This window comes from Syngnathus floridae, chromosome 15 (genome assembly GCF_059516105.1).
Source record: "Syngnathus floridae isolate MCC-2025c chromosome 15, RoL_Sflo_1.0, whole genome shotgun sequence".
In the NCBI taxonomy this organism is placed as follows: Eukaryota; Metazoa; Chordata; class Actinopteri; order Syngnathiformes; family Syngnathidae; genus Syngnathus; species Syngnathus floridae.
In genome coordinates this window covers 8,981,726-9,006,600 of record NC_142427.1, presented here as the reverse complement: position 1 = coordinate 9,006,600, position 24,875 = coordinate 8,981,726, and the positions used below count along the sequence as shown (strand labels likewise).

Genomic DNA, 24,875 nt, shown 5'->3' with positions numbered 1-24,875 from the left:
TGCACACGCTCCGCTTTAGACGCGATCATGTCACTTACATGGGGATCGGATCAGCTTTGGCATTTCAATAAAAGCATTTTTTAAAATCCACTTTGATTAATTGAAAACGTTTTAGACCTGTGAATGCATTATCATTCATTAGTTGCATAAATCATAAATCTGCAGTGCGTCTAGTAAAAACAATGTGACAGGTGAGCTTTTTATTGTAATGTATTATTGAATGATCTCCATAGGACTTGATTAGCAGTTTTGTCATGTAAATAGTACTTCCTAAATACCCCGTTTGAGGTCCGACCAATTAGCACTGCCTCACAGTTGTGCAGTTCTGTATTCAAATCCAGTGGCATGTTCTCCCAGTGCTGGAGTTGCTTGTCTCTGAGTATTCCAGCTCCCTCTGACACTCCAGAATTGTGTTCGGAGCTCTCCACAAAATCCTCATACAATGGTCAAACCATCCAAGCATTAATGTGACGTGTCCGCTGAGATGTTCAAGCTTTGCACTTTGCGGGCCAAAGTCTCGCCGTCGACGTGTAGGTCATCCAGCGGCTCCAGGAACTGGGCGCCGGCCACCCGCTTGCCCGTCAGCGGGTCCACGGCACGGCCCACCTTGTGGACCACCTCGGCCAGCTCGTGCTTGACGTGTTTGGAGCGCGGCTCGGCCAGAGCCTTGAGCAGCACCACGTCGCCCACTGTGCACTGCTGCTGTGCGTCGTGGGCAAAGTAGGTCTTCCTCCTGTTGGAGTACTGAACATCAACACCAAGATGAACTGTTGAAACGCTAACACCATCACCAATGTTAACATGACATCACTGCACATACGAGCAGCCACATGTCATTATTCCTATTATTATTATTTGGCCATGGCGTTATTGCATACCTTGAGCAGGTAAGGGTCGAGCACGAGCCGAGTGACGCGTACTTTTGCGGTTTTGGTCATTTTGGTTCCGATGACTCGGCCGATGATCCACTTGGCGTGCACAGACGCCTGCTTGACCGACATACTTCTTCGTCTATTTCTTTCTGCTCAAATGAAACGAAACCAATGTCAGCCGGAAGTCAGACAAAAGTCAACAGTTTCTGGACGCACTGCGTGCTAATGCTAATCAACTCTCCGGGGCGTTCAGATTGCTGTGGTGTTCACGGTAGCCTTGGCAACCAGACAAATTTTTGGAAACGTAGTCGTAGTACGTGAGGGCCAAACTTACGTTTTGAGAGAACCAATTTTAGGAACTACAAGGTCAGCCGAGACATCTGGACATGCCTCTGCTCTTCACAGTTCACGATGCAATGCGTGTCCCAGTTTGATGACGTCATGTAATTCCTACGGCAACGGAACAGGGACAAACCAGCAATTTAAAAAATTCCGCGTTTTTATCTAAACGTCACAAACACCAAAACAAAAACAACCATCTTAATTAAGTTCTCAGCACCGATCTACAGACTACATGAAAACATGTTTGTGTGTGCGTCAATAGAGGAGGAGAGCCAATTTTGAAACACATTTTTTTAAATTCATATTTAGTATCATGTATGATGTAATATATCTGTAATTTTTGATTTTTAAAGAGCAGATCAAAAGGTAAATATGAGTCTGGCAGTGAGTCTGGCAGACAAGAAACCCGGAGAGGAGCTTCCTGTGAGCGGCGTGTCGGCCATTTAGGGCAGCGAAAGCCAAGCCAACTTCTTGCCTTCTTTCTTCTTTTTCTCCAATGACTTCATTCATGCAATCACGTCATCATGCGCACATGCACCAACTCATTACTATTATGATTGCGATTATCACCCTGCCGCCTTGTATCAAATATTACAATATTTATCCGCACATAATCTCCTGGCTGACACACAGTGCAAATATTTGCAGAACATGTGACGTTCCACATGTATGTTATGTTTTCAATGACAACACGCTAAGCTCCTTATCACACGTTTGCTACAATAACAACTTTTTGTTCTTCTTCTTTGTCGTTACATTTCCAGATGGGAATGCTTTTTCAAGAGATCCAAAAGCGATGATAACCATAGAAAAAAATGCTGATTATATAGTGAACGAGTTTTACGTTTCAGAGTCGCATTTCATTTTTAATCACTACGCTACGCTGGTCTTTTGAAGCCTTCTTGTCAAACAAAAGCATTGTTGTACTTTGCACTGATTGACGGATGGAAGTCACGTGATTGTACCGCCTAACAGGGAGATTTGACTTGCAGGTTACCAAATATGGTTCTTATTAATGTCTCCATTCTGCTTTGTGTGTAGGGTGTGGGCGGGGCTAAGCACAGAACGACAGGCAACACATGAAGTCAATCAAACATCAGTCGAGAGCTCAAGAACAAAGTCGGAAGACACGTGAGACCTTCCTGAGACTCTAATTGAATGAAGTAGATTGCTTCATACGAGAGCTAGCGGTTAGCATGTTTGGTTCCAACCTCCTTGTGTGGAGTGGCGAGTCAACCTGTTGCCTCTGTGCAGGAGTAGGATTTTTAATACCTCAATGTTGAAGTTGTGCTCATGATAATGGGAGCAGATGTCACGATTATGTCAAATTTAAAAGGTAAGCAGAGCGCTGACGTAAATTCGGCTTAGCTAAGGGTGTTGCCAGCGTTGGCGTCCGAAAAGAAGTTACAGTCACGTTCAACTCGTGAAACTGGAGCTTTGTCTCCACACAAACACTTGTCCAAGTCTTTGCAGTTGTGTGTGTACTGATGTCATAGTGTGACATCATCAGCAAGCGTTCAACCTCATCAATCATTTCAAGTTTTGCTGAAACCAAAACGCCGACGATGAAATGTTCAGCTGGTCAAACATGCTTAAGTATCCGCCTTCCTGCTCAACAAGCGACTTGACATGACAACTTACAAAACACACACATGAAGAAATGTGTCCCAGAAGCTTGTGAAAATCACCTTTGTCTACTTACGTAGACGCCTCGGGTGATGTCACAAGCTTGGCTTCATCCAACTCCGGTGAGCCTCACAAGTGAGAAGTGAAGACGACCTGGACAAAAGCATTGAAAGTGACCATTTAAATGTGGAAGTTCATACAAAGGTCAAAATCTGACTGATTGGTGGTTTGGACAAGACCGCTCTAGCCCTCCACCCTCCAACTTGGTGTTTGATGTGCTGTGGCGCGTGCGAGTGGATCAGCACCAACCCGTGTTGGAGGCCCTCAAAGGTCAAAGGTAACAATGTGTTAGCAGTTTGCTAGAAGCAAACATCAAGTCTGGAGGGATTGGGAGATATTCCCTGGGCTGTGACATCATCTCTTGCACCCCCCCCCCCTCCAGTGCTTTACATTTACTCACTTTGCTTTTCTTTTGTCTTGAGCAGCAACAAACAAAGTGACAATAATTGTTGCTTTCAAACTTTTCGTTACACTCCACAGGATCATCGTGACTTTCCAAGCTAATCATATAATCGACATGTAGCAAAGTGCACACAAACATGTTGACGTCAGGCCGAGACTTTACAAGCTGAAGGAAGTCGGCCGCCGGCCATGCTTCACCTTTTCACTGGCGGTTGCCGCACAAAACTAAATATTGTGCAGACAAGCTGACCCCCACCACGCGTACCCCCCCAAAGCCCCACCACCACCACCAACACTCTGCCAAAAAAGACCCCCCCCACTCCCCCCAGTCGGGACGGCTCACACTTCACGTTAACGTGTTTACAGAGTGTCGTCATTGTGTGCGGCGGCCAGCAGTGTTGTTCATGCACATACACACACACTCCTCCACACACACCTCAAGTAGGTCTTCAACATAAAGCGCCACTTGTTTGGAAAAAAAAAACAAAACAACAACTTTGATTTCATTAAAGGCTTTCAGGGGCCACCAATAACAGAAAGAAAGCAGCTGCAATGTATCGTTTGACACACATACGCGAGTAAGCTAGCTAGCTCGCTAGCTGGTCATGTCGCTATTAAGGCTGCGGCTAACGATTTTATGAACCTATTCATCTTGTCAATCTGTTTTCAATGAATTGATGACTCGGGTGTGTTTGATTGGCCGAATGGTGTCAGGTGAAAGAGAGTCACGTGACAGTAAACAGAATGTTGCAATAAAACGAATCTGTCAGCAAATTATAGCGGAGTCACTGTATGGGATGGCGTCGCCCATCCATGGCAACGTGGGACTTTGCGAGCCTTGATAAGCGTGAGAGAAACTTTTGCAAAGATTATCCAACGCCAACGATAACACTTGCAAGCTTCGCTGTCAGATAAACAAAAACATGTTTGCTCCATTGGGGCAGCAAATGTGACACATCGGCGCAGCGACACGCTGGCTTGTGTTGTCCGGCGCTTCTCACGACCCGCTGGCAGCCCCGACGCTGCTCGGCGCCAAGACAAACGGCGGCAAAGCAAAACGACCACTCGCCGACCGGTGTTGTGCAGACAGGCCGCCATCTTTGAGGAATTTCTAGACTAGCAGGGAAAGGCAAATTAACGAGCGATCCGTTGCAAGTGTCATTATTGAGTCTTCCTTCACGAGAGCCGTCGCAGAGTAAGATAAGCGATTATTCAAAAGTTGCCGCCGAAATTTGTGAACTGAGCTGTCCTTGTGTGGTGTTGTTGCAGGAAATGTTGTTGGACTTTGGAGGTCCTATTATTGTTGTTGTTAGCATGTTGCTAAGCTGCCACAGCGTGATGGATGTTGTTGCTCAAATAAAGCTCATCATGAATCATGAGACTTTCCAACATGCGTAATGACGTCCTATCCAATCTCAGTCTGCTTGTAAAAAAAGGAACCACCCACCTGAGCTCCGTTTCCTGTTGCGTGAACCCCCTGCCGCCGGGTCGCCGCCGGACCCGGGTGGACTTGATTGACACTTTCAGCACCTGCGCAAATGAACGGACAGACTCGTAAACATCTCAAAGCTGAGTCACCGTGTGCATGCGCCGCCTTGTCATGGCACACATGAGCAAAACACCGTGGGGTGAACCTGCTAGCCTGCAAAAACATGACACAGGCATCAAGACAAATCAATAAAACAAACATGGCGCATGACAACAAGCCACAACATGTGAAAACAGGCCACAAGACAATTATGTGATGAAGCCCATGTGACAGCCCTTATGGACATTCTTGAGGACAGGCGACAACAAAAGACAACATGATGAGTCTTAAGGGCTCATGACAATATGCAATGACGTATCATGCTAATTGATGACACGCCATGTTTGTCACAACGACACAAGTCAAATTGTTTCCAGACATACTGTACGCTGAGAATCCCCCACAAGTTGTCATTTTGTCGCACTGAGGAATGCGCGAGCACTCCAAAAAACCAGCAGACGTTAGCTAACGTCTACATTAGGACGCAGCCTTGAGCCAGCGACGGGGCGGCCCCCCACTGGGCAAGCCTGAGGGTACAAGTGCACAAAGCACGCAGACGTCCAGAAAAACAGCAGCGCGATAAGGTTGATGAAGGGCAGACTGCGGCAAAAGGGCGCCAACGTGTCTTGACTCGGTGCCACATCGCGCTAGCCTAGCATATAGCATGTAAACGTTGGCCTTGACTGATTCTCAGTGAAATTTTTGATGAGAGCGAGGTCGGCGTGGCTTGCAGATCTTTCCCATGACTCATAAGGACCCCCACCACGCGCTACACCCCCCATCACCTCCCGAGAGGGTTGGAACAACAGGCAATCTCGAACTACGCCATACATAAACATTGAACGCAGACATCATCCATCATGGTGTCAACAATACAGCCACTAAAGTATTGGGACAGTTCTCCAATCAATCAATCAATCAGTCAAATGAGCTGTCAATCAATCAGAGGCTTTTCCACAGGAGGAGCCCGAAAGGCCAAAAGACCTTGGCATTGTTTCTCTTTGACGAAAAAAAAAAATCCATTCTTGCACGTTCGAAGACTGCTACACAATGGCCGACTGACAGGGAGGGATTCCCACCGCAGAAGAAATCCTGTCTGGAGGGGGTCACGTCGTACGAGCGGCGCACGTCTAGCAGAAGGACACAAGAAGGTGGCTTGTGTGCGAAGCTGTTTATGCAGGGCGACAAAAAGCAAAGCAGGATGGCGAGCAAACAAGTGGAAGGAGGTCACTTCCTTGGAGCCGGCCGGCACCACAACTTATTTGCCAGCCTTTACGACACAATCCGGCGCCATGAATGGACGCTGTGTCACGCTCGCTCATAACAAACGTGGCCACCTCCGAGGGCTTGGAGATACCACCGCATCGTTCTGTGAGGACGCCGGCTCGCCCCGCACATGCAGTATGTCAACACGCACGCGCCTCAACGCCACACGTACACATGCTGCTGACATGTTGACGCCGTTGACTGCTGCAGGTGTGACTGCCATGATGTCACACACTCAAGGATGTGAGCACAGCTTTCCATTGCTACACACACACACACAATGGAGAAAGTGCAGCAAAGTGCATGTGAATGCTTTGACTGTTAAGTATTGAACGAGGCCATTCTTTTCCCCTTTTACGGGCGGTGGCGCTTTGAGATGCGAGTGAGTCATCTTAAATATTTTTCCATATACGAGCTGTGTGCCCACTTGTCGCTTTGACTTGCGAGCGTGAGCTTGAGATACAAGCTGACTGAAGCCACTTGAGCCGACAGTTCCCGTCCAGCGGATGCATGATAGGCTTTTTTTCTTTGGTGACATCATCAGAGAAGGTGCTGGCCACGTTGCCGGCTTGTCATGTTTCATCTCACGCAGTTGAACAAAGTAACCACGGCTGTAAGCGAGCGGCCGTTTTTTTTCTATTGTTTCTTTTTTCTCCTGAAATTGGATCGTGTTTCAGCACATAGCTATGCGTTGACATCAACGCAACAGAGCAGACGCAGAAAATCAACGCACACCAAGTATGGCGGCTCAGGTAGCAAGCGTGCACACGCATGTGCACACACCTGTGGTCATAATGCTGAAGCTCCGCACTTCACTTAAATCCTTCAAAGCAGACAAGTCAGGTCATGTGACCTTTGTTCATGTGCCCAACCCTGCATTTGATCCCAACCTAAGAAGAGAATCCCCGAGGCGTTCTACCCAGATGCCCCAGCCGCCTCATCCGGGCAATCAGAACTGATCTCGAAAATCTGCTAATCGATACGCGACTGTGCTTGCTTTTCCAGAAAAATCATGGTTTTCATCATCATCCATCCATCCATCCAGCAACTGTATCAATGCTGGTTGTGGTCCACTGGTCTTAAAGTGTTAGAGTCTCCCTTTCCCTCAGACACCCCCCACAAGAACATCCCGCCCCCCCTCCATGTTCTTAAAGTGTTTGGCAGTGTGGAGGCAAATAAAAGTGTACTGTACGGGTGTGTTTGTTTGAACAAAATGATTCAATGTGTTTTCTCGGTTTGTCTATCTGAGTGTGAGCGTCTGCGCTGCAATTAAAGAGTCCCGTCAGTCCAGCCGCTTCGGACCCCCCTCCCCGCCAGGCACCCCCTCCTGGAAGCCAGGAGGGATAAAAGCGGCCGGCTTGGAGCGGGCCACGACATTTGGGAGCAGGATGGCAGGAGGGATGAGGCGCTGGTACCTGAGAGACGCCAGCCCACCGGTGCTGATGTTGCTGGTGGTCCTGGCGTTGTGCAGACCTTCGCTGCAAGGAGGTGAGTCGCTTTTTCCTCTGCAAAGATCACATGCATGCTTTAGAATTCTTAAAGGTGCGACAGTTCATTAATGAATAGATATCATCCATTATCAAATTCATCATTCTGAATGTGGACGGTCCTCTTTTTCAATTAATTGATGGAAATTAAAAATATGTTAACTATTATACAATTGGTTGACCAATAAAAAAAAAATCGATTGGTCATCCCTGAGCGTGAGTGTCTGGGTGCGAGTTGTGGTCGACAGCAGCTCCTTCCGAGTCTTTTCATTTTGTGTTTGTCCCGTTCAGTCCATGGCTCTGAATGCATGAATTATGTTCCCATCGGTCCAGTTATCCAGAAAAATTCATATAATTCTGAGTTTTGGGGGTCTGGCAGAACCCTGGTGGGCTTTAGCGAAGGGGAGCCTGGGGCCAGGGGGTACGCATTGAAATGCTACATGACGTTACAATCAGACGAGTCATTCACATTCTTTAGGAATCCCTGTAGACTGTTTTTTTTTTTTTTGGGGGGGGGGGGGTGTACAATTGTGCTTTCCTTTTATAGCTAACTTTCTATTTATGGAACTCGGGTTACATCCAACACAACACAAGCCTCTCAATTAACGGCAGAAGTAAAAACATGTGTTCTGGATGAGGGGCTTTCTCCACTCAGACCACTCTGGCTTATTTCATGTACACACACACACACACACACACACCCAAACGCAACCTGGGTGATTTTTGGTGCTTACGAATTTGTATTTCCCAATAAAATTCAAAGTCATTAAAGAGTAATGACTCGCACGATATTAATATTCACGTTTAGAAGAAACAAAATTGTTTCCATTAAAAATAGTTCTTGATCCAGTTATGATGCCAGTAGCAGAAAATTCATTTGATTTGACATCAACCTGTGTACAGGTGTGATACCCGCTGGTGTTGGAGGAGCAGCTGGAACTGGCACCGGTGCTGGAACTGGGTACGGTTCAGCTGGAGCAGGAACTGGATTCAGACAAGGTGGGGCAGGCACAGGATTCGGTCCTGCTGGTGGAGGCTTTGGTCAAGGAGGAGCAGGAGGTTGGTGCATTTAGTTTTATTGAAATAAAACCAGGAGTCAGTCTTTAGCATTTATATGCATTCTGTCTTTTAAAATTGTATTGCTCAGGTGGCTTTGTTGGTCAAGGTCCAGGAGGATTCCAGCCTGGCACTTACGGTCCAGGTAGCGGTGGAGTGGGAGGTTATGGAGCTGGTATGACAAATTCAACTCAAATGATGATTCTTATTTCATGTGATGCAATTGTCTAAGAAGACTTACTTAATAGTTCAAACTTCTTGCAGGTGTAAAGCCTCCAAAAACAGGTAAGGCTTTCTTCTCCTGCTTGTGCGCAGTTGTCTCTATTTATGTACTTAGATGTTTTTCTTTCATACATACTGTATAAAATGATCCTGGTAAATTATTCTAAACATGACTCAAGGTGGCGGTTATGCTGGCCAAGGAGGAGTCAATGGAGGCTTTGGACCAGGACAGGCAACCGGGGGTAGAGGTTTGGGTGCAGGTGGACTTGGATTAGGCGGTCTTGGAAGTTATGGAACTGGGCCCGGGGGAGCCTCTGCTGCTGGTTTGGGTCCAGGAAGTCAAGGGGGTGTGGTTGGATCACAAGGTGCCAGTCAAGGGACCGGAGGAGGCCTTGTACCTGGAGGTTCGTTCAAATTTACATCATCCTGTCATCAGAATCGAGCAATATCATCACGATGAATGGAAAATAAACCAAGTCTGTTTTTGATTCAGGTGGCTTTGGTGGAAGTTACGGCCAAGGTGGCAGTGTCCAGTACCCAGGACTTGGTGGAACTGGACCCAAACCTCCTAAATCAGGTACCTGATCAGTAATGTATGTTTATTTATTTACTGCTTCAAAAAGAGGAATATAATTCTGATTGTGGTAACAGGTTACACCCCAGGGGGAACAGGATTCGGACCTGGTGGTGCAGGGGTTGCACCCGGGGGTACTGGATTTGGGCCTGGAGGTGCAGGAGTTGGGCCTGGTGGTGTAGGATTTGGGCCTGGAGGTGCTGGCGTAGGGCCTGGTGGTGCAGGATTTGGGCCTGGAGGTGCCGGCGTAGGGCCTGGTGGTGCAGGATTTGGGCCTGGAGGTGCCGGCGTAGGGCCTGGGGGTGCAGGGGCCGGGCCTGGCACTGCAGGTTTTGGGCCTGGGGGTGCAGGGTATGGGCCAGGAGGTGCAGGGGTTGGACCTGGCACTGCAGGTTTTGGACCTGGAAGTGCAGGGTATGGGCCAGGAGGTGCAGGGGTTGGACCTGGCACTGCAGGTTTTGGGCCTGGGGGTGCAGGGTTCGGGCCAGGCGGCGCAGGATTTGTACCAGGGGGAGCAGGGCTTGTGCCAGGAGGTGCAGGAGTTGGCTCAAGTGGGAAGAGTGGGAGCAAAGCATCAAAACAACTTCCAGGTAAATTCCTATAGAAGACAACTCGTTATTTTATATATATATATGACACCAGGTCACTTTATATACAGGACAGTTTGGGGCCCTTGATTGCTAAAATTGGCCTCTGCTCTCATACAGGTGTAGGGGTTCCTGGACTATACCAAGGTGGATTTGTACCAAGTCAAGGTATATTTAAAGACACAGATTTAAATCCACCAAATTATTGAAACCCAAACAAACAAAACATTTTTCTTTATTTCTCTTGACTAGATTTTTTAAGCCGAGGTGTTGTCCCTGGAGTGGCAACAGGAAATGGACTTGGTCCGCAGACAGGTGTGAACTCCATTTGAAACCTGCCATTGCTCTGTGGAGCATACCTTACAAATTCAAGTGTTGTCTTCTATCTTGCAGGTGGCGGGGTACTCGGCCAAGGTGCAGACAGTAAGTGAGAGCATATAATCAAACGGCAAATATCTTATCATGACAATACCCACACGGAAAGTCAATAATGGATTTCTTTTTAAGATGGTCGAGGACAGCAGCTGCCAGGTGTTTTTCGTGGGTACCCTCTCGTATCACCCAAGTCAGGTAACTGAAGTCTTAATTAAAACCCAATTGGTGAATAAAGAAAGACCCAAAATGGATTTTCACTTCAACAGGAGTAGGCAAGTCAAAAAGTCCAGCCAAAGCAGCAGCCAAGTATGGTAAAGGCACTTTCTTTCAGTTTTATACCTTTGACAACATCCAAAATAATAAATGCTTGAGCTAACCTCATTGTGTCCACCAGGTGGAGTTGGAGCAGGTGCCCTTGGTCAAGGTGGTGCTGGAATACCTGCAGGAGGGGTTGGTCTCCCTGGTTTTGGAGGTGGAGCTGGAGCAATAGGTGGACCTGGAGCTGTTCCTGGATATGGAGGAGGAGTTGGAATGGGTGGCGGACCTGGGGCTGTTCCTGGATATGGGGGTGGAACTGGAACAACAGGTGGAGCTGGAGCTGTTCCTGGATATGGTGGCAGAGCTGGAACAGGTACCAAATTTCTCAGTGTTGCTTTACAAAGGAAAGCATACATTAATAAATAGATAAGTTCGTAAATCTATGAACGCTTTGTGCCCTAGGTTATGGTCCTGGTTCAGCCAAAGCGCTGAAATATGGTGAGACATATTCACCAAAAGTTGCCATCTTATAAATTTAACAATCTTTAACAATTCAAGTCTGAGGACACGTCGCCAAAAACTTTGTCCAGGGCAGTCTGGTGGTGTCAGCACTGGTGCAACCGGAGGCCTTGGTGGACCAGGAGGAAGGGGTAGTGCTGGATATGGTCCAGGTGGCGCGGGCACTGGGACAGGTGGTGCTGGATATGGTCCAGGTGGTGCGGGCACTGGGACAGGTGGTACTGGATATGGCCCCGGTGCTGCTGGAACTGGGTTCGGTGGTGTTGGCAGTGGACCTGTTGGAGGAGGTTATGGGCCAGGTAGTACCGGTACAGGACCAGGAAGAGCTGCACCAGTACTAGGAGGAACAGGAACAGGATCTGGGGGTAATTATGACTCAATTTTCTGTTGGAATAACTCAAGCACCCGTCTGACATTTGTTCCAATTACATTGTCTTCATATTTCAGGATACAATGCCGATGCCAAAGCCCGTAAATATGGTAAGATATGTTAGGTGCACATTTATTGTTTGGGTGTATTTATAACAATAACAAAACATCCCCCGATAGGTATGATGAGTGGAACACTGGGGAGTCAAGGAATAGGTACTGGGGGTGTTGGACCTGCTGGTGCTGGCACAGGCTACGGACCAGGAGGAGTCAGGCCTGGTGGTGTTGGTACAGGGTTTGGACCTAGTGGTACTGCAGCAGGGTTTGGCCCAGCAGCATCTGGTGGCGCAGGGGGATTTACTGGACCTGGGGGAGCTGGTACAGGTTTTGTACCTGGAAGAGGTGGTGTGAGTACTGGCTACGGACCAGGGGCAGGAGTTGGGCCTGGAGGTACTGGATATGGACCAGGAGGTAAGAAAATAATTATGATTAACTAATTATGGACCAATGACGAATGTGTTCTTCTTAGTTGTTAATGGGTCTTAATTTTTCAGGTTATGCGGGTGCCAAAGCCAACAAATATGGTAAGAGGAACACAATTACCAATACTTGATTACAATTTGAGGTCTGTAAGTAAACTTGTCCTCTCTTGTGTGTTTTCCTGGTGGTGCCATGGGTGTAGGAGGACTTGGTGTTGGAAGTGGACCAAGTTCTGGACAAGGTGGTGGAGCGGGTGCAAGACAAGGGGCAGGTGGACTGCCTGGTTCTGGTGTTGGAACCAGTGGAGGACCTGCTGGTTTTGGACAGGGTGGTGCCGGAGGTATAAGGAGTTGTAAAACCTTGTCCAACTATTTATATTCAATCTGTCGTGCTGTTGTCTGTCCTGAATAATGAGTGTCAATTGGGGACAGGTGGAACCGGGTATGGACAAGGTGGTTACAACACTGGAGTCGCCCCTGGAACAGGTTTTGGGCCAGGTGGAGGCTACGGTGCAGGGACAGGAACTGGATATGGACCAGGTTCAAATTACTTTCTGGAAACCATCAAAATCAAAATTCTAACTATGACTGAACTAAACAAAATGTCATTTACAGGATATGGCGCTGGCTCAAAAGCTGCCAAATATGGTACAAATATTCGATTGCTTCATTCAAATTAACATTCTAATAGATGATTTTGTATTTGCTCCAGTTCCTATAAATGATCTGTGTGCTGGGTGTAGGTCAAGGTGGACTCGGTGGCGGACAAGGTGGCGGACAAGGTGGACTCACTGGTGGGGGAATCGGAGGCGGAGCCGGACAAGGTGGACTCGGCGGTGGGGCAATCGGAGGTGGAGCCGGACAAGGTGGACTCGGCGGTGGGGCAATCGGAGGTGGAGCCGGACAAGGTGGACTCGGCGGTGGGGCAATCGGAGGCGGAGCCGGCCAAGGTGGACTCGGCGGTGGGACAATCGGAGGCGGAGCCGGCCAAGGTGGACTCGGTGGTGGGGTACTCGGAGGCGGAGCCGGACAAGGTGGACTCGGCGGTGGGGTACTCAGAGGAGGAGCCGGACAAGGTGGACTCGGTGGTGGGGTACTCGGAGGCGGAGCCGGACAAGGTGGACTCGGTGGTGGAGGACTCGGAGGCGGAGCCGGACAAGGTGGACTCGGTGGTGGGGTACTCGGAGTCGGACAAGGTGGACTCGGTGGTGGGGTGACACAATGTTGTTGATTTGTCTTGTCAGGTTTCGGAACAGCTGGATCCAAAGCAGACAAATATGGTAGGAAATTGGACAAGTTTGAAGTCCATAATCATTGAAAAGAAGACATTGGCTGGTAAATGAATTGAAATCATGATGTCATTTTGTAGGTCTACCAGGTGGAGTGCAACCAGGTCCAGGAAGTGGCACCGGCGCTCCAGTCAATGGCACTAGAGTGTACATGAACGGAACCAGTACTGGTGGTGCTACTCGTGTAACAACTGGACCCGGTGGTAAGGTTCTGTCTGTGTAAAAAATATTATTTCAATGAGGTTAGTCAGTAATCCAAGTGTGTGCTGGGTCAGGGCGAGGAACTGCACAAGGGACACTGGCTCCACTTCCAGAAGGCACGTACACGACACAATCTTTTGTGATTTCTTTGTAGAACTCTAACATGTTGTTTGTTACTGATCTAGGTGGGACTCGCACTGACGTGGGAAGAGACGGAAGAGAATTTGATGGAGGTCCGTGTGCAAAAAAATAAAATGATCTTACATAGCTTAAATCTACTTCCAAAAAGTAGATCAAAATTCTGCGACGCATCATTTTCTGATTTTCAGCTATCAATGACATCATCAGATTATCAAGCAATCATTTCAATTTTAACAATCTATTCCATTCCAGGTGAGGGTGGTCCGGGCAGTGTGATAGAAGGTTCTGGCATTGCTGCAGGAGAAGGTGTGTTGAAATGAAACTTCTTGCATTGGAAGCTCGAAAGATCCACAACACTAATCAAAGGGGCCGTGTTCATGTCTAAACGAGGGAATAAGGGAAATCGTTTCAAACTGCTTTTAGTCAATCATTGTTGTTTTACATATGAAGCACTCATAAAAGTGTGCACATACATCCACCGCTATTGCTACAGGGGTTGGTGGCAGACCATTTGGTGCAGGGGTGGATGGAGATGGTCTACGAGGAACAGGCATTCCCATCCTTGGAGGAAGACCAGGTTATTATCAGGCATTTCAAAGAATTCTTCAAATGAGATTGTGTTGATTAGTCACACTGCTGTTGTTGTTTTTATGAAACAGGTCTTGGTGGGACTCCTCTTCCAGGTCAGTGTTTACCTTTGAGATTGTGCTTGGTTGCCTTTGTGGACATTGTCTAAGGTGTGCTTGTTGTTCTACAGGATCCACAGGAGCGGCACCCGGTAGGTTTTGATGGGATCACGCAAAGCTTGCATGGAACTTCACAATATGGTTTGTATTCCTTATCTTGTATTTCTGTAGGTGGGGGAGGAGCTGTCCAACCAACCGGTATGATTTTAGAGATTCCACTGTATGTCTAACAGAAGACAAGCTAACTGCCCAGTCTCGTATTTACAGGCACAAGTGGGGTCCTACCTGGAGCCAAACCTCTCAAACCACCAGGTGACTCACTGACACATTTGAACATGACCATTCTTAGACCTTTTAATTGCATGCATTTTATAAAGCTCTGCTGGTCCTTTACGCGAAGGAGTCCCGAGAGGCGATACCCCTGGCGAAGGAGAGGGAGAAGCCCGTCCTGATACAGGGACAGATGGTCGACGTTTGACAGGAGGAACCAGTGCAGGACCAGTAGGAGGAAGTGGAATTGGATTTGGACCAGGAGGCACATCAATAGCAGTTGGGGCAACACAAAAACCATCCAAAGGTTCCTACTATACCTTTTCTCATCAATGTGATATTTTTATAGCAACAAAGAAACAACATTTACACACAATCAAAATCCATGGATGTGGTCCTCTATACAGCATACAATCCAGACGGGACCAAAGTTGGAGCTTTACCTGGTGGAGGAGGAGGTGCCACCCAGGGAGTTGGAGGAGGTCCAGGAGGAGCTGGGAGCGGACCTGGTGTATTTGGAGGTGGTCCAGGAGGAGCTGGGAGTGGACCTGGTGTATTTGGAGGAGGTCCAGGAGGAGCTGGGAGCGGACCTGGTGTATTTGGAGGAGGTCCAGGAGGGGTTGGAATCGGAACTGGTGTAGTTGGAGGAGGTCCAGGAGGAGTTGGGACCGGTCTTGGTGGACTCGGAGGAGTTGGGGCCGGCACTGGCGGAGTAGGAACCGGTCTTACAAAGCCTGGAAAAAGTGAGCTGAATAAAAACTGCTCCTTGAACTGTGTGAAAAGTCTAGGCAGAATTGCAAAAATATTTCTACAATCCATGCGTCCTCCATCGTAGGTTATGGTGCTGGTGGAGCTGGAGCTTTACCAGGTGGAGGTATACCCATGACATTTTATCCACAGATGAAAGTAGCAAACGTCTAAAAGTGCAGTCTGACCTTTTTGTCACTCTCAGGTCTACGCTTCCCAAATGGAGCTGGTGTAGGACTCGGTGGAAAACCAGGCAAAAGTACTGTACTTTCCTAGATTTGAGTTTTTCCATGTGAAAGAACTTCATCCAGTAATGAATGTTTTTGTGTGCTGATCAGCATATGGAAATTTCAGACCAGGAGGCCAGGGTGGGGTTGGGCCTGGTGCCTATGGTGGACCTGGAGGTGGTTATGGTCCAGGAGGAACTGGGACCGGGACTGGTGGAGCTGGAGGAGGTCCCGGAGGATTTGGGACTGGACTTGGTGGAACTGGAGGGGGGGCAGGTGGAGTTGGGAGCAGGACTGGCACGTATGGACCTGTTCCAGGAGTTAGGCCTGGTGGAGTAGATACAGGTCTCACAAAACCTGGAAAAAGTGAGCTGCTTATAAACTTGTTTATAAAATGTGTTGTTGTAAAAGTTTTAAAAGATGCATTCACTTCACACGTCGTCAATTGTAGGTTATGGTGCCGGTGGAGCTGGAGTTTTACCAGGTGGAGGTATGCCATTTATGTTTGACTTGCTGAATAAAATGACAGACATTACGTAAATATGTGTTCCTTCCTCACAGGTCTACGTTTCCCGACTGGAACTGGAAGTCAAGTGGGGGTTGGGCCTGGTGGCTATGGTGGTACCGGAGGTGGTGGCGTCGGTCCAGGAGGAGTTGGGACAGGATCAGGTGTAAATGGAGGAGGACAAGGACGGTTTGGAGCTGGGCCAGGTGCTGTTGGCGGAGGTCCAGGAGGTGTCGGAATGAGTCAAGGTGGCATGGTGCCTGGATCAGGTCTCACAAAACCTGGAAAAAGTGAGCTGCGCTTGAATAAATGTGCAAAGTACACAGTAATTCTTTGTCGATTAAATGTGTGAAGAAATCTCCACATTTCACCTATCATGTATCATAGGTTATGGTGCTGGTGGAGCTGGAAATTTGCCAGGTGGAGGTACGCCAATTGCATTTCATTTGTGGATATCTAAAGACGACAGATATATCCTTCATTCCATTTTTGTCTTCATTTCAGGATATGGAACATTCGGAGCAGGAGGCCAAGGTGGCCTTGGAGCTGGTGGCTATGGTGGTCCTGGAAGTGCTGGTACCGGTCTCGGAAACTATGGTACCGGGCTTGGAGGTTATGGTACAGGGCCCGGGGGTTATGGTGCTGGGCTCGGCACTTATGGTGGTGGACCTGGGGCCTATGCTGCCAAGACAGGAGGCAGGGGTGTGGGTAGTAATATCGGTGGAACTGGAAACCTTGGAGCAGGAGCTGCTGGAGCAGGTCCTGGAGGTTTGGGAGGAGGACCAGGTTATGGTGCCGGTGGTGCTGGTGGACTGGGGGGATATGGTGGTAAGATGAAATTTCTGAAAGCATGCTTCTTTACAACCACCTGAAAATTAATTGATATGGTATTTCCTCTTATTCAGGTTCAAGGTATAGTCCTGGAAAACCATCAAAAAGTATGTTGACATTGACAAAGATCCAGTCAGGTCTTCACATCAAGAACACTAACAGAAACATTGTTTATTTGTAGGCTATGGGGCAGGAGCTGGTGGAAATAGAGTTGGGCCTGCTGGCTATGGAAATGGAGCACTTGGAGCCGGTTCTGGTCCAGGAAGTTTCGGAACAGGTGGTATGGGGCCTGGATCTTATGGGCCTGGCTCTGCGGGAGCAAGATTGGGCGGTGCTGGAACTGGAGCAGGTGGCTATGGACCAGGTGGTGGTGCCACAGGAGCTGGGGGAGCAAGATTGGGCAGTGCTGGAAATGGAGCAGGTGGCTATGGACCAGGTGGTGGTGCCACAGGAGCTGGGACCTATGGAACAGGTGGAGCAGGACTGGATATGAGGAAGCCCCCTAAATCTGGTATGATGACATCTTTTTCAGACATTAAAAATGTCAAGTGAAGGCATACTAAAGTTTTTCTCTCTTTCTGACAGGATATGGTTCATCATCACTTGGAGGAGCTGGCTATGGCACTGGTGGCTTTGGACCAGGCGGTGCTGGTACAGGTGGATTTGGACCAGGTGGTGGCATCAGACCCAATGGTGCTGGCATAGGAACAGGTGGCTATGGACCAAGTGCCGCTGGCACAGGAACCGGTGGCTTCGCACCTGGTGGTGGTTTCAGACCAGGTGGTTCCAGCACAGGAGGCTTTATGGCTGGCAATGCCGGCCCAGGAGCAGGTGGCTTTGGACCTGGTGGTGGCTTCAGACCAGGTGGTGCAGGCACTGGAACAGGTGGATTGGTGCCAAGTGGTGCTACCAAGGGCACAGGAGGCTTCCCGCCAGGTGCTGCTGGCATGGGAATTGGTGGATATGGGCCAGGAGCTACTGGAGCAGGCGGCTTCGGTCCAGGTGGTGCAGGCGCAGGCACAGGTAGTTATGGACCTGGTGTTCCCAGCGCAGGAGGAGGTGGCTTCGGCCCAGGTGGTGCCAGTGCAGGATTAGGTGGTTTTGGAACAGGTGGCCAACAATTTGGCACAAGAAAAATGCAGAAACCAGGTAATGCACATTACATTGTGGACACACAGTCATAAAAACAAACATTTAATATTTTTAACAGAATTGCATGCATGCTTTCCAACAGGAGGTGCTATTTCCAATGGATATGGACCTGGCAGCTATGGCCCAGGGGGATATGGTCCTGGGGGAACTGGGACGGGCTCTTATGGAGGTCAAGGTCAGTGACTGCCAGGCTGATATAAGTCATGCGCCTTGGGACTAGCTTACCATCTTAATTTGAATGGACCTAATTAGTAATTCAAAGCAGTAATGATTTCAAAAAACAAATTTCAACAGAGATTTGACATTAACAGTCGGACGTGTGTGTGTTTGTTCAGCAGGGGGTGCTATCAACGGCTTTGGTGGAACAGGTCCTGGAGGCTATCCCGGTAAACAAACCTTGATTCGTTTGAGCATGTCTCGGGTCTGTTAGAACTTGTTTTCAAATGACGCATAAAGGTGTAGGCCACTTTCAAATTATCCTCTCGGAAAATCATTTTATCTTGATCGTCAAAAACAAATCCCATTTAATCCAAAATAGTACTGTTTTGATTTTTGCCGTACTGTAAACAGCACAGGAATGAATCAATTGAATCTGGTTTGAAAAGGAAAGAATGACTGAATGAATGAATGGAAGCAACAGCTTGACTTTTTATCCTTCCTGTCTTGCAGGATATATGGGAGCTGCACAAAAATGTAAGCTACGCACATTTCACTCCAGCATCACAAAGAATGGGGAAACCCCTTGTAATATTTTAAAACATTGCGACAGAGCCTTGACAATAACATTGTTGACTTCTCATGTGTGTTACAGCGAGCGCCCAGAAGGCAGCCAAGTACGCCGCCATGCAGAACCTTCTGGGAGCTGGAGCCTACAGAGGTCTATTGTGTTTTTGTATCACACGTTAGCATTACGCTAAACTACATATGGATGTGTATCCATGTGTGTTGTTGTTGTTGAAGGTGGAGGCTGTCAGGGCAAATACTGCGGCCGAAGGAGGAAGTGAGAGCGCAAACCAGGATGTGACCTCATTGCTCCAACAGCGGTGCTACTTTGACCCCAGACCAAACACGTCCTACCTTCCGTCGGAGCTTCGGCAACATCCTGCTGACGTCAGCAGCTCGCCGTCGTCGTCAGGATTCCCTCGAGACAAACCCAAAATATTCATTTAAGCCAAAAGCGTTGAGATGCACTCAAGAAAACCTTTTTCAGTTCGGACGCTGCTGAGAACCTCCGCCAAGGAAAGGTCTCGCACCTTGGAGGAGGTCATCATGTGCTAAAGACCCAGCCCACCTCTAACACTGCTGATGAGGAATAACACACACAAAAATGTGAGCCGATTATGATGATTATTATTTATCAAATGTGAGGTCCTCACAAATAAACCCCAACTGTGAGGTCATAATATGCCACAGAAACATCCGAGGAACCTCCTTTAGACATCATGAGAGAGTCTGTGTACGTGTGTGTGTTAGTGTGCGCATGTGTGTGTGTGTTTCCAGTGCGCGAGTATTAGTCCTAAGTTATAGTGACAAAGAGCAGAAGAAAATTAGCTTCTTAGCAATTTAGCCAAGTGTTACATTCAAATATCATTTTGGAAAATTTGCTTCCCACAATGCTGGTGAAGGTTTTGCATTTGGAGATGTCAATGAATGAATTCCAAAGTCACTTTGGTTTTGTTGAAACATTTTCAGTGCGAACAAAATGGAGCACTTTTTGTACACGCCGCTTTTCAAATAAAATATCAACTCATGACCTTATTGCAGCACGTGGGTTATTTTGTATGTCACAAACACACACACAAACACACACACGCAAAGAGGGCAGTTGCACGTGACTCCCTGAAGGAAAGCTCCAGATGAGACTTGACTTTTTGTAAGTGGATCCAAAGCAGGACGTAACAGGACCAGGAAGGTGGAGTCTAGGTTCTATACTGGGACAAGTCCACCAGAGGAGGGGCCACCATCTGGTGTCAGTGGATCTCGTTTTTTTGTTTTTTTTCTTCACTCGCTCACATTAGCAGGAAGTTGACACACACACACAGAGGAGAGCAACCTGTGTGAGCTCGCCCAAGATGTTGCGCATGGAGCAGGTTTTTCTTCTTCTTCTCTTGCTTTTTGTGGCTAAGCATTGACGGGACGCCATCAGGATGTCTCGGCGGGATCTGAGGTTTCGACGTGGGATGAGAGGACGGTAAGAAACAGCGACAGTTATCATCTTATGTGTGTAACTTTTTTGCAACAATGCACACAAATTGCAATACACACATATTTCCTTCCTGGCTTGAGCAAGCGAGCGGCAACTTCTTTACTTTTGCTTTTTGTTCAAGAGTGATGGGTGGCGGTCTTGTGCATGTGCTTGGCCACGAGAGGAAGGAGAGGAAACGAGGTGGAGTCATACAGGAAGTGGTCGCACACTGTTTGTGCAGCTTTGTAGATTAGCCACAACAACTCCTTTATGGTGGACATCCAGTTCCATTGTTGTTTCCTTTATGGTGGACATCCAGTTCCATTAAGTTTTAATCCAAGGACTTTGCTTGTGTAAGAAGAAGAAGATCATCCCAGCAAAACTTGGACCTAGAACTTTCAACCAAGCTACCAGAAACATGCCAACTGCCCAGGGATAAAATACACCTGAAGCTGTAAATTCTGATCTGAAGCTATGCTGCCCTCTGGTGTACAGGTGCGGGGAATGCAGCTGCAACCTGTCTCACTGGTACTTCGAGCGGGACGGGCAACTGTACTGCAAGAAGCACTACTGGCAGCGTTACGGCGAGAACTGTCAAGGCTGCGCTGAGGCACTCCAACCGGGACTTGTCATGGTGACTCAGCATTTATTTCAATTCAGTGACATCATTGTAAAATACAGCTGACTCACTGACAACTGAGAAAATACCGGTGATGTTTTAAGTCTTACTGCATCGAAACAAAATCCAGCCCAAAGCAAAATCTTCAGCGGTGTGACTTCCCGCGATTAACTAAAAACTTGTTAGTCTTGTGACGTGGTGAAAGAGCGTCCTATGAAAAGTTCCTGACAATGCAGCACTTCATAGCCTTCATGCGCAAACTGTCACGAGGGCAGAAGCTCCGAACTTTAACCGATAGGGCAAACAGAGGTACGAGACAGAAGAATCTCAAAAAGTGATTAACAACAGGAGACGAAAAAACAAAATGGCAAAAACCCAATAACAAAAAAAAAATGTACCGACAGGTTGCTGGAGATCAGAAGTACCACCCCGAATGCTTCAAGTGTGTGAAGTGTCAGATATTGATTGGAGATGGAGACAGCTACACACTTGTGGAGCATTCCAAACTCTTCTGGTAAGTCAATATTCCACCTCTGAGGTCTTTCTGTTACTTTGGGTCGTTGAGTTGTCGTTTGCGTCCCAGTGGTCAGTGTTTCAGTCAGGGTGCCGCATCGTCGCCTTCGTTGGAACCCATCAAGAGCCCCCACACGGTGGCGCTGGTGTCACTTCCTCCACAGACAGAAGGCCAACGAGGTCTGAAGGTGGCAACTGGACTCAGTCAAGAAAGTGGTCCTTTGGTTACCGTCACAGCGTGAGTCAAACTTTAGCAGACATCCTGAGTTTCAGGTTTCGAATTCCAATCCACATCATCCTCCTTCAGGTTAGACTCGGACGCTTTTGGTCCTGACACGCTGTCTTCGCTCCACATTGGAGACAAGATTCTGGAAGTCAACGGCATTCCTGTCCACAATGTTTGCCCCAACAAGGTTCTTGATGGCTTAATGAACCAACCATGATAAATTTGACAAAGTGAAGCCAAGCTAAGGTCAACCTTGCTTGCTTCAGGTAGCGCATGTGATCCAGGACACAAGCAGACAACTGCAGCTGACCGTGGAACACAATCCACAATCCAAGACCTCCACCGACGATCACAAAGACTTGAACTGTGTCTGCGAGAAAGTGCCTTCGACACACGTGCTACCAAACCTGGAGGAGGAGCCTGGCTCAGGGGTGGAGACACCGGACTCAACCAGAATGTCACCTCACCATCACGGAACCATGGGACTGCGATCACGAAACATCCTGTAAGACGAGTTCCCGACTGTCTTTGATCCACCAAAACCATCTACCTAAGTCATGTTTCCTCCATCAGGCGCACCTGCAGCATCGAAAAGTCTTCTTTGTCACTCTTCTCCCAAAAAAAAGACATGGTGCGCTCCGAGTCTCTACGTAACGACCCCGTCGATCGAACCTATCGCATCTTCAGGCCTTCTGATCTCATCCAAGGAGAAGTTCTAGGCAGGGGCTTCTTTGGACAGGCCGTCAAGGTAAGATACGAATGTGACAATCTTTCCCACCAAATGCATATTGTGATCTTCATGTGGCTGTGAAGGTGACACATCAGGAGACAGGAGAAGTGATGGTGATGAAAGAGTTGATACGTTTTGATGAGGAGACGCACAAGAGTTTCCTGAAGGAGGTAAACGTCCATCAAACGATTTAATCTTGACTGTCCATTGATCTTCTGTCTGGTGATCAGGTCAAAGTGATGCGCTGTCTGGATCATCCCAATGTCCTCAAGTTCATTGGACTATTTTACAAGGACAAGCACATACACTTTGTGTCCGAATATATTCAGGGAGGAACGCTCAGAGAAACCATTGCCAAAATGGTAAAGGACATTTTTTCCCCTCCTCGAACACTTAGATGTTTAAGCACAGTGAGCAACAAGCATGCTAATGCTAATGTTTGATCTCTATCTGGTTGGTAGGACAATAACTTTCCGTGGAACATCAGAGTGAGTTATGCCAAAGACATTGCCGCTGGAATGGTGAGTCTATGCTCGAGGTCCATGACCAAATCATCATCTCACCTTATATTTGCGATTTCTCCTTCATAGGCTTATTTACACTCCATGAACGTCATCCACCGGGATTTAAACTCACACAACTGCCTGGTCAAAGAGGTAAACTGATGGTTGTAGTTCTTTGCGTAAATGACTGCTCGTCTCATAGTGCTTGCTTGCTTTCATCTACATCTAGAATCAGTCCGTCGTGGTAGCAGATTTTGGTCTTGCTCGTTTGGTGACTGCAGAGAGGAACCGCAGCAGAACGCCTTCTCTGGATCAACCTCCCAAGGGAACTTTGTCAGAGCTACGCAAGCCGGACCGCAGGAAGCGCTACACAGTGGTTGGGAACCCTTACTGGATGGCACCGGAGATGATCCACGGTGAGACATGAATAATTATGAAATATAATATAGCTTTACTTTGAATGCTTGACCTTTGCGCCTCTCAGGGAAAAGCTACGACGAACGTGTGGACATCTTTTCATTCGGAATCATGATTTGTGAGGTAGGCAAGTTGATGATGCCCGAACCTCGTCCAGTGTGAGCTAAAAAAAGAATATGGAATGGCTCCGAATATTTTTCAGATTATAGGACGAGTGAGTGCCGACCCAGATTTCCTTCCTCGGAGTAACGACTTCGGTTTGAACGTGTCTGCGTTCATTGAGCGGCACCAGCCCTCCCAATGCCCTTTGGCCTTCCTTCCGCTAGCTGCCATCTGCTGTGACTTGGATGCAGATCAAAGGTAACCTCAGAACCTTTCACCGCATTGTAAATATCGGGATTATGATCTTGACAAACCTGTGGCAGGCCTTCCTTTTCGAAGCTGGAGGAGTGGCTGGAGAATCTGCTCATGCACCTGGACATGCGCCTGCCTCTCCGTTCCGAAATGGAGCAACTGAGCGGAACCTTCTGGGAGAACCGCCAACACAGTTCAAAACTGGAAACCTCGTCTACTTCTTCTCAGAGTCCCATGACATCTCCCGATGACGAGAACAATCAGCAACTTCCTGAAAGCGCAAATTGCATACCTCAGAACACTAATGAGCATGTGAATCAAGAACTTGCACAAGAAAATGTGAACGCCAGCACGTCTTCAAACACCCCCGAAAGTCAAGGACGTGGACAAGACCCCTTGGGAGAACCACAAAACCAAACAGAATGTTCACAAGTTGCCAGTCTACCATCAAGTAGGTCCAGGAGGATCTGCCGAGTCTTGTGGAACAATACCATAAAGGACGACCGATCTTTGCTGTGACTGCTTCATCTTGTCAAGGGTGTTGTATACTTATTTATCTTCAAGTATGACAACAAAGTTTATTTTCAGAAAAGAAAAAAGAAAAACAACTACATTGTTCAATATGTATGTGTTTGTTTTACTTTTACAGCTCGAAGTGAATTAAGCTGAAGCTGTGTTGAAATGTGATATGTAAGCAAACTAAATTTGCACTCACTACAATGGTGCTAAGGGTTTAATGTGCTTCAAGTGTTATTTTTCTAAAATAAGGCCTATTTTTCAGATATTACAAGACATACAATTGAATGTTTTTTTGTAGTGGTCTAGAGCTTGTTTAATTAATGTTGAACTCATAAATTCAGAGTTCTGGAATGTTCACACAGCATCATCTTTGTGCCCTTTTCTGCCTTTTAGTTTGAAACATTTTTCGTCTGATTGTGATGAATAAAAAAAAACAGATTCATCAATTATTGAAATAATTGTTGGTTGTGGCGAATTCTGTGCACGAATCGATGGAAATTCGAATAAAAAAAGAGGGCCAAATTATTCATCCCTATGGTCGAGAAAAACAGAGAAAAACGAGAAACACACAAAGAAATGATAAAGAACAATTAGAATGAACACACAACTACTTACTTCATGTTGCCACGACGGAATTTACGAAACATTTACTAAAAATTAAAAAAAAAAGTCTTTAAATTAGAAGCCATGTTTTCTTCTTCTACGTCTGTTTCTTGGCAGCAGGCAAACAACTTAAGG

General features: G+C 47.5%; 4 protein-coding genes across 4 annotated transcripts; 3 read left to right on the top strand and 1 right to left on the bottom strand.

Moving 5' to 3' along the window:
* Positions 1-185: 185 nt before the first annotated feature.
* On the bottom strand, positions 186-7,601 carry mrps17 (mitochondrial ribosomal protein S17). Its single transcript, XM_088399413.1, has 6 exons — positions 7,512-7,601; positions 4,750-4,832; positions 2,903-2,993; positions 1,207-1,322; positions 879-1,021; positions 186-744 (listed from the first exon to the last, which is right to left on the bottom strand). The coding sequence occupies exons 5-6, from the start codon at positions 999-1,001 to the stop codon at positions 463-465; spliced, it is 405 nt and encodes a 134-aa protein (XP_088255539.1). The 5' UTR covers positions 1,002-1,021; positions 1,207-1,322; positions 2,903-2,993; positions 4,750-4,832; positions 7,512-7,601; the 3' UTR covers positions 186-462.
* Positions 7,415-13,239, top strand: LOC148386405 (uncharacterized). Its single transcript, XM_088399469.1, has 24 exons — positions 7,415-7,584; positions 8,487-8,642; positions 8,731-8,814; positions 8,904-8,924; positions 9,041-9,265; positions 9,355-9,438; positions 9,513-10,025; positions 10,143-10,190; positions 10,275-10,337; positions 10,416-10,445; positions 10,530-10,592; positions 10,664-10,708; positions 10,792-11,028; positions 11,118-11,153; positions 11,246-11,305; positions 11,348-11,539; positions 11,622-11,654; positions 11,724-12,014; positions 12,098-12,127; positions 12,226-12,363; positions 12,455-12,562; positions 12,638-12,670; positions 12,766-12,863; positions 12,916-13,239. The coding sequence occupies exons 1-24, from the start codon at positions 7,485-7,487 to the stop codon at positions 13,237-13,239; spliced, it is 3,012 nt and encodes a 1,003-aa protein (XP_088255595.1). The 5' UTR covers positions 7,415-7,484.
* Positions 13,240-13,701: 462 nt separating this feature from the next.
* Positions 13,702-19,829, top strand: LOC148386404 (uncharacterized). The gene is made up of 24 exons (XM_088399399.1): positions 13,702-13,745; positions 13,906-13,959; positions 14,147-14,230; positions 14,313-14,336; positions 14,411-14,431; positions 14,511-14,537; positions 14,607-14,651; positions 14,740-14,916; positions 15,017-15,352; positions 15,445-15,483; positions 15,562-15,615; positions 15,695-15,949; positions 16,035-16,073; positions 16,145-16,378; positions 16,476-16,514; positions 16,593-16,916; positions 16,994-17,026; positions 17,101-17,430; positions 17,505-18,068; positions 18,154-18,246; positions 18,407-18,457; positions 18,741-18,764; positions 18,883-18,948; positions 19,032-19,829. The coding sequence occupies exons 14-24, from the start codon at positions 16,327-16,329 to the stop codon at positions 19,073-19,075; spliced, it is 1,620 nt and encodes a 539-aa protein (XP_088255525.1). The 5' UTR covers positions 13,702-13,745; positions 13,906-13,959; positions 14,147-14,230; positions 14,313-14,336; positions 14,411-14,431; positions 14,511-14,537; positions 14,607-14,651; positions 14,740-14,916; positions 15,017-15,352; positions 15,445-15,483; positions 15,562-15,615; positions 15,695-15,949; positions 16,035-16,073; positions 16,145-16,326; the 3' UTR covers positions 19,076-19,829.
* A 76-nt stretch (positions 19,830-19,905) lies between these two features.
* LOC148386403 (LIM domain kinase 1-like) lies at positions 19,906-24,659 on the top strand. Its single transcript, XM_088399401.1, has 15 exons — positions 19,906-20,262; positions 20,752-20,890; positions 21,280-21,389; positions 21,459-21,626; positions 21,696-21,801; positions 21,881-22,119; positions 22,188-22,362; positions 22,428-22,514; positions 22,575-22,706; positions 22,806-22,865; positions 22,935-23,000; positions 23,077-23,263; positions 23,332-23,387; positions 23,467-23,624; positions 23,690-24,659. The coding sequence occupies exons 1-15, from the start codon at positions 20,219-20,221 to the stop codon at positions 24,135-24,137; spliced, it is 2,175 nt and encodes a 724-aa protein (XP_088255527.1). The 5' UTR covers positions 19,906-20,218; the 3' UTR covers positions 24,138-24,659.
* The last annotated feature ends 216 nt before the right edge of the window (positions 24,660-24,875 follow it).

Coding starts and splice junctions, on each gene's coding strand:
- LOC148386405 (XM_088399469.1), top strand. CDS start 7,485: ATGGCAGGAGGGATGAGGCGCTGGTACCTGAGAGACGCCAGCCCACCG. Junction 7,585..8,486: donor CAGACCTTCGCTGCAAGGAG/GTGAGTCGCTTT, acceptor ACCTGTGTACAG/GTGTGATACCCGCTGGTGTT. Junction 9,266..9,354: donor AGGAGGCCTTGTACCTGGAG/GTTCGTTCAAAT, acceptor TTTTTGATTCAG/GTGGCTTTGGTGGAAGTTAC.
- LOC148386403 (XM_088399401.1), top strand. CDS start 20,219: ATGTCTCGGCGGGATCTGAGGTTTCGACGTGGGATGAGAGGACG. Junction 20,891..21,279: donor TCCAACCGGGACTTGTCATG/GTGACTCAGCAT, acceptor ATGTACCGACAG/GTTGCTGGAGATCAGAAGTA. Junction 23,264..23,331: donor GGCACCGGAGATGATCCACG/GTGAGACATGAA, acceptor TGCGCCTCTCAG/GGAAAAGCTACGACGAACGT.
- LOC148386404 (XM_088399399.1), top strand. CDS start 16,327: ATGAGTCAAGGTGGCATGGTGCCTGGATCAGGTCTCACAAAACCTGGA. Junction 17,431..17,504: donor GAGGAAGCCCCCTAAATCTG/GTATGATGACAT, acceptor TCTTTCTGACAG/GATATGGTTCATCATCACTT. Junction 18,069..18,153: donor AAGAAAAATGCAGAAACCAG/GTAATGCACATT, acceptor GCTTTCCAACAG/GAGGTGCTATTTCCAATGGA.
- mrps17 (XM_088399413.1), bottom strand. CDS start 1,001: ATGTCGGTCAAGCAGGCGTCTGTGCACGCCAAGTGGATCATCGGCCGA. Junction 745..878: donor TCGACCCTTACCTGCTCAAG/GTATGCAATAAC, acceptor GTTGATGTTCAG/TACTCCAACAGGAGGAAGAC.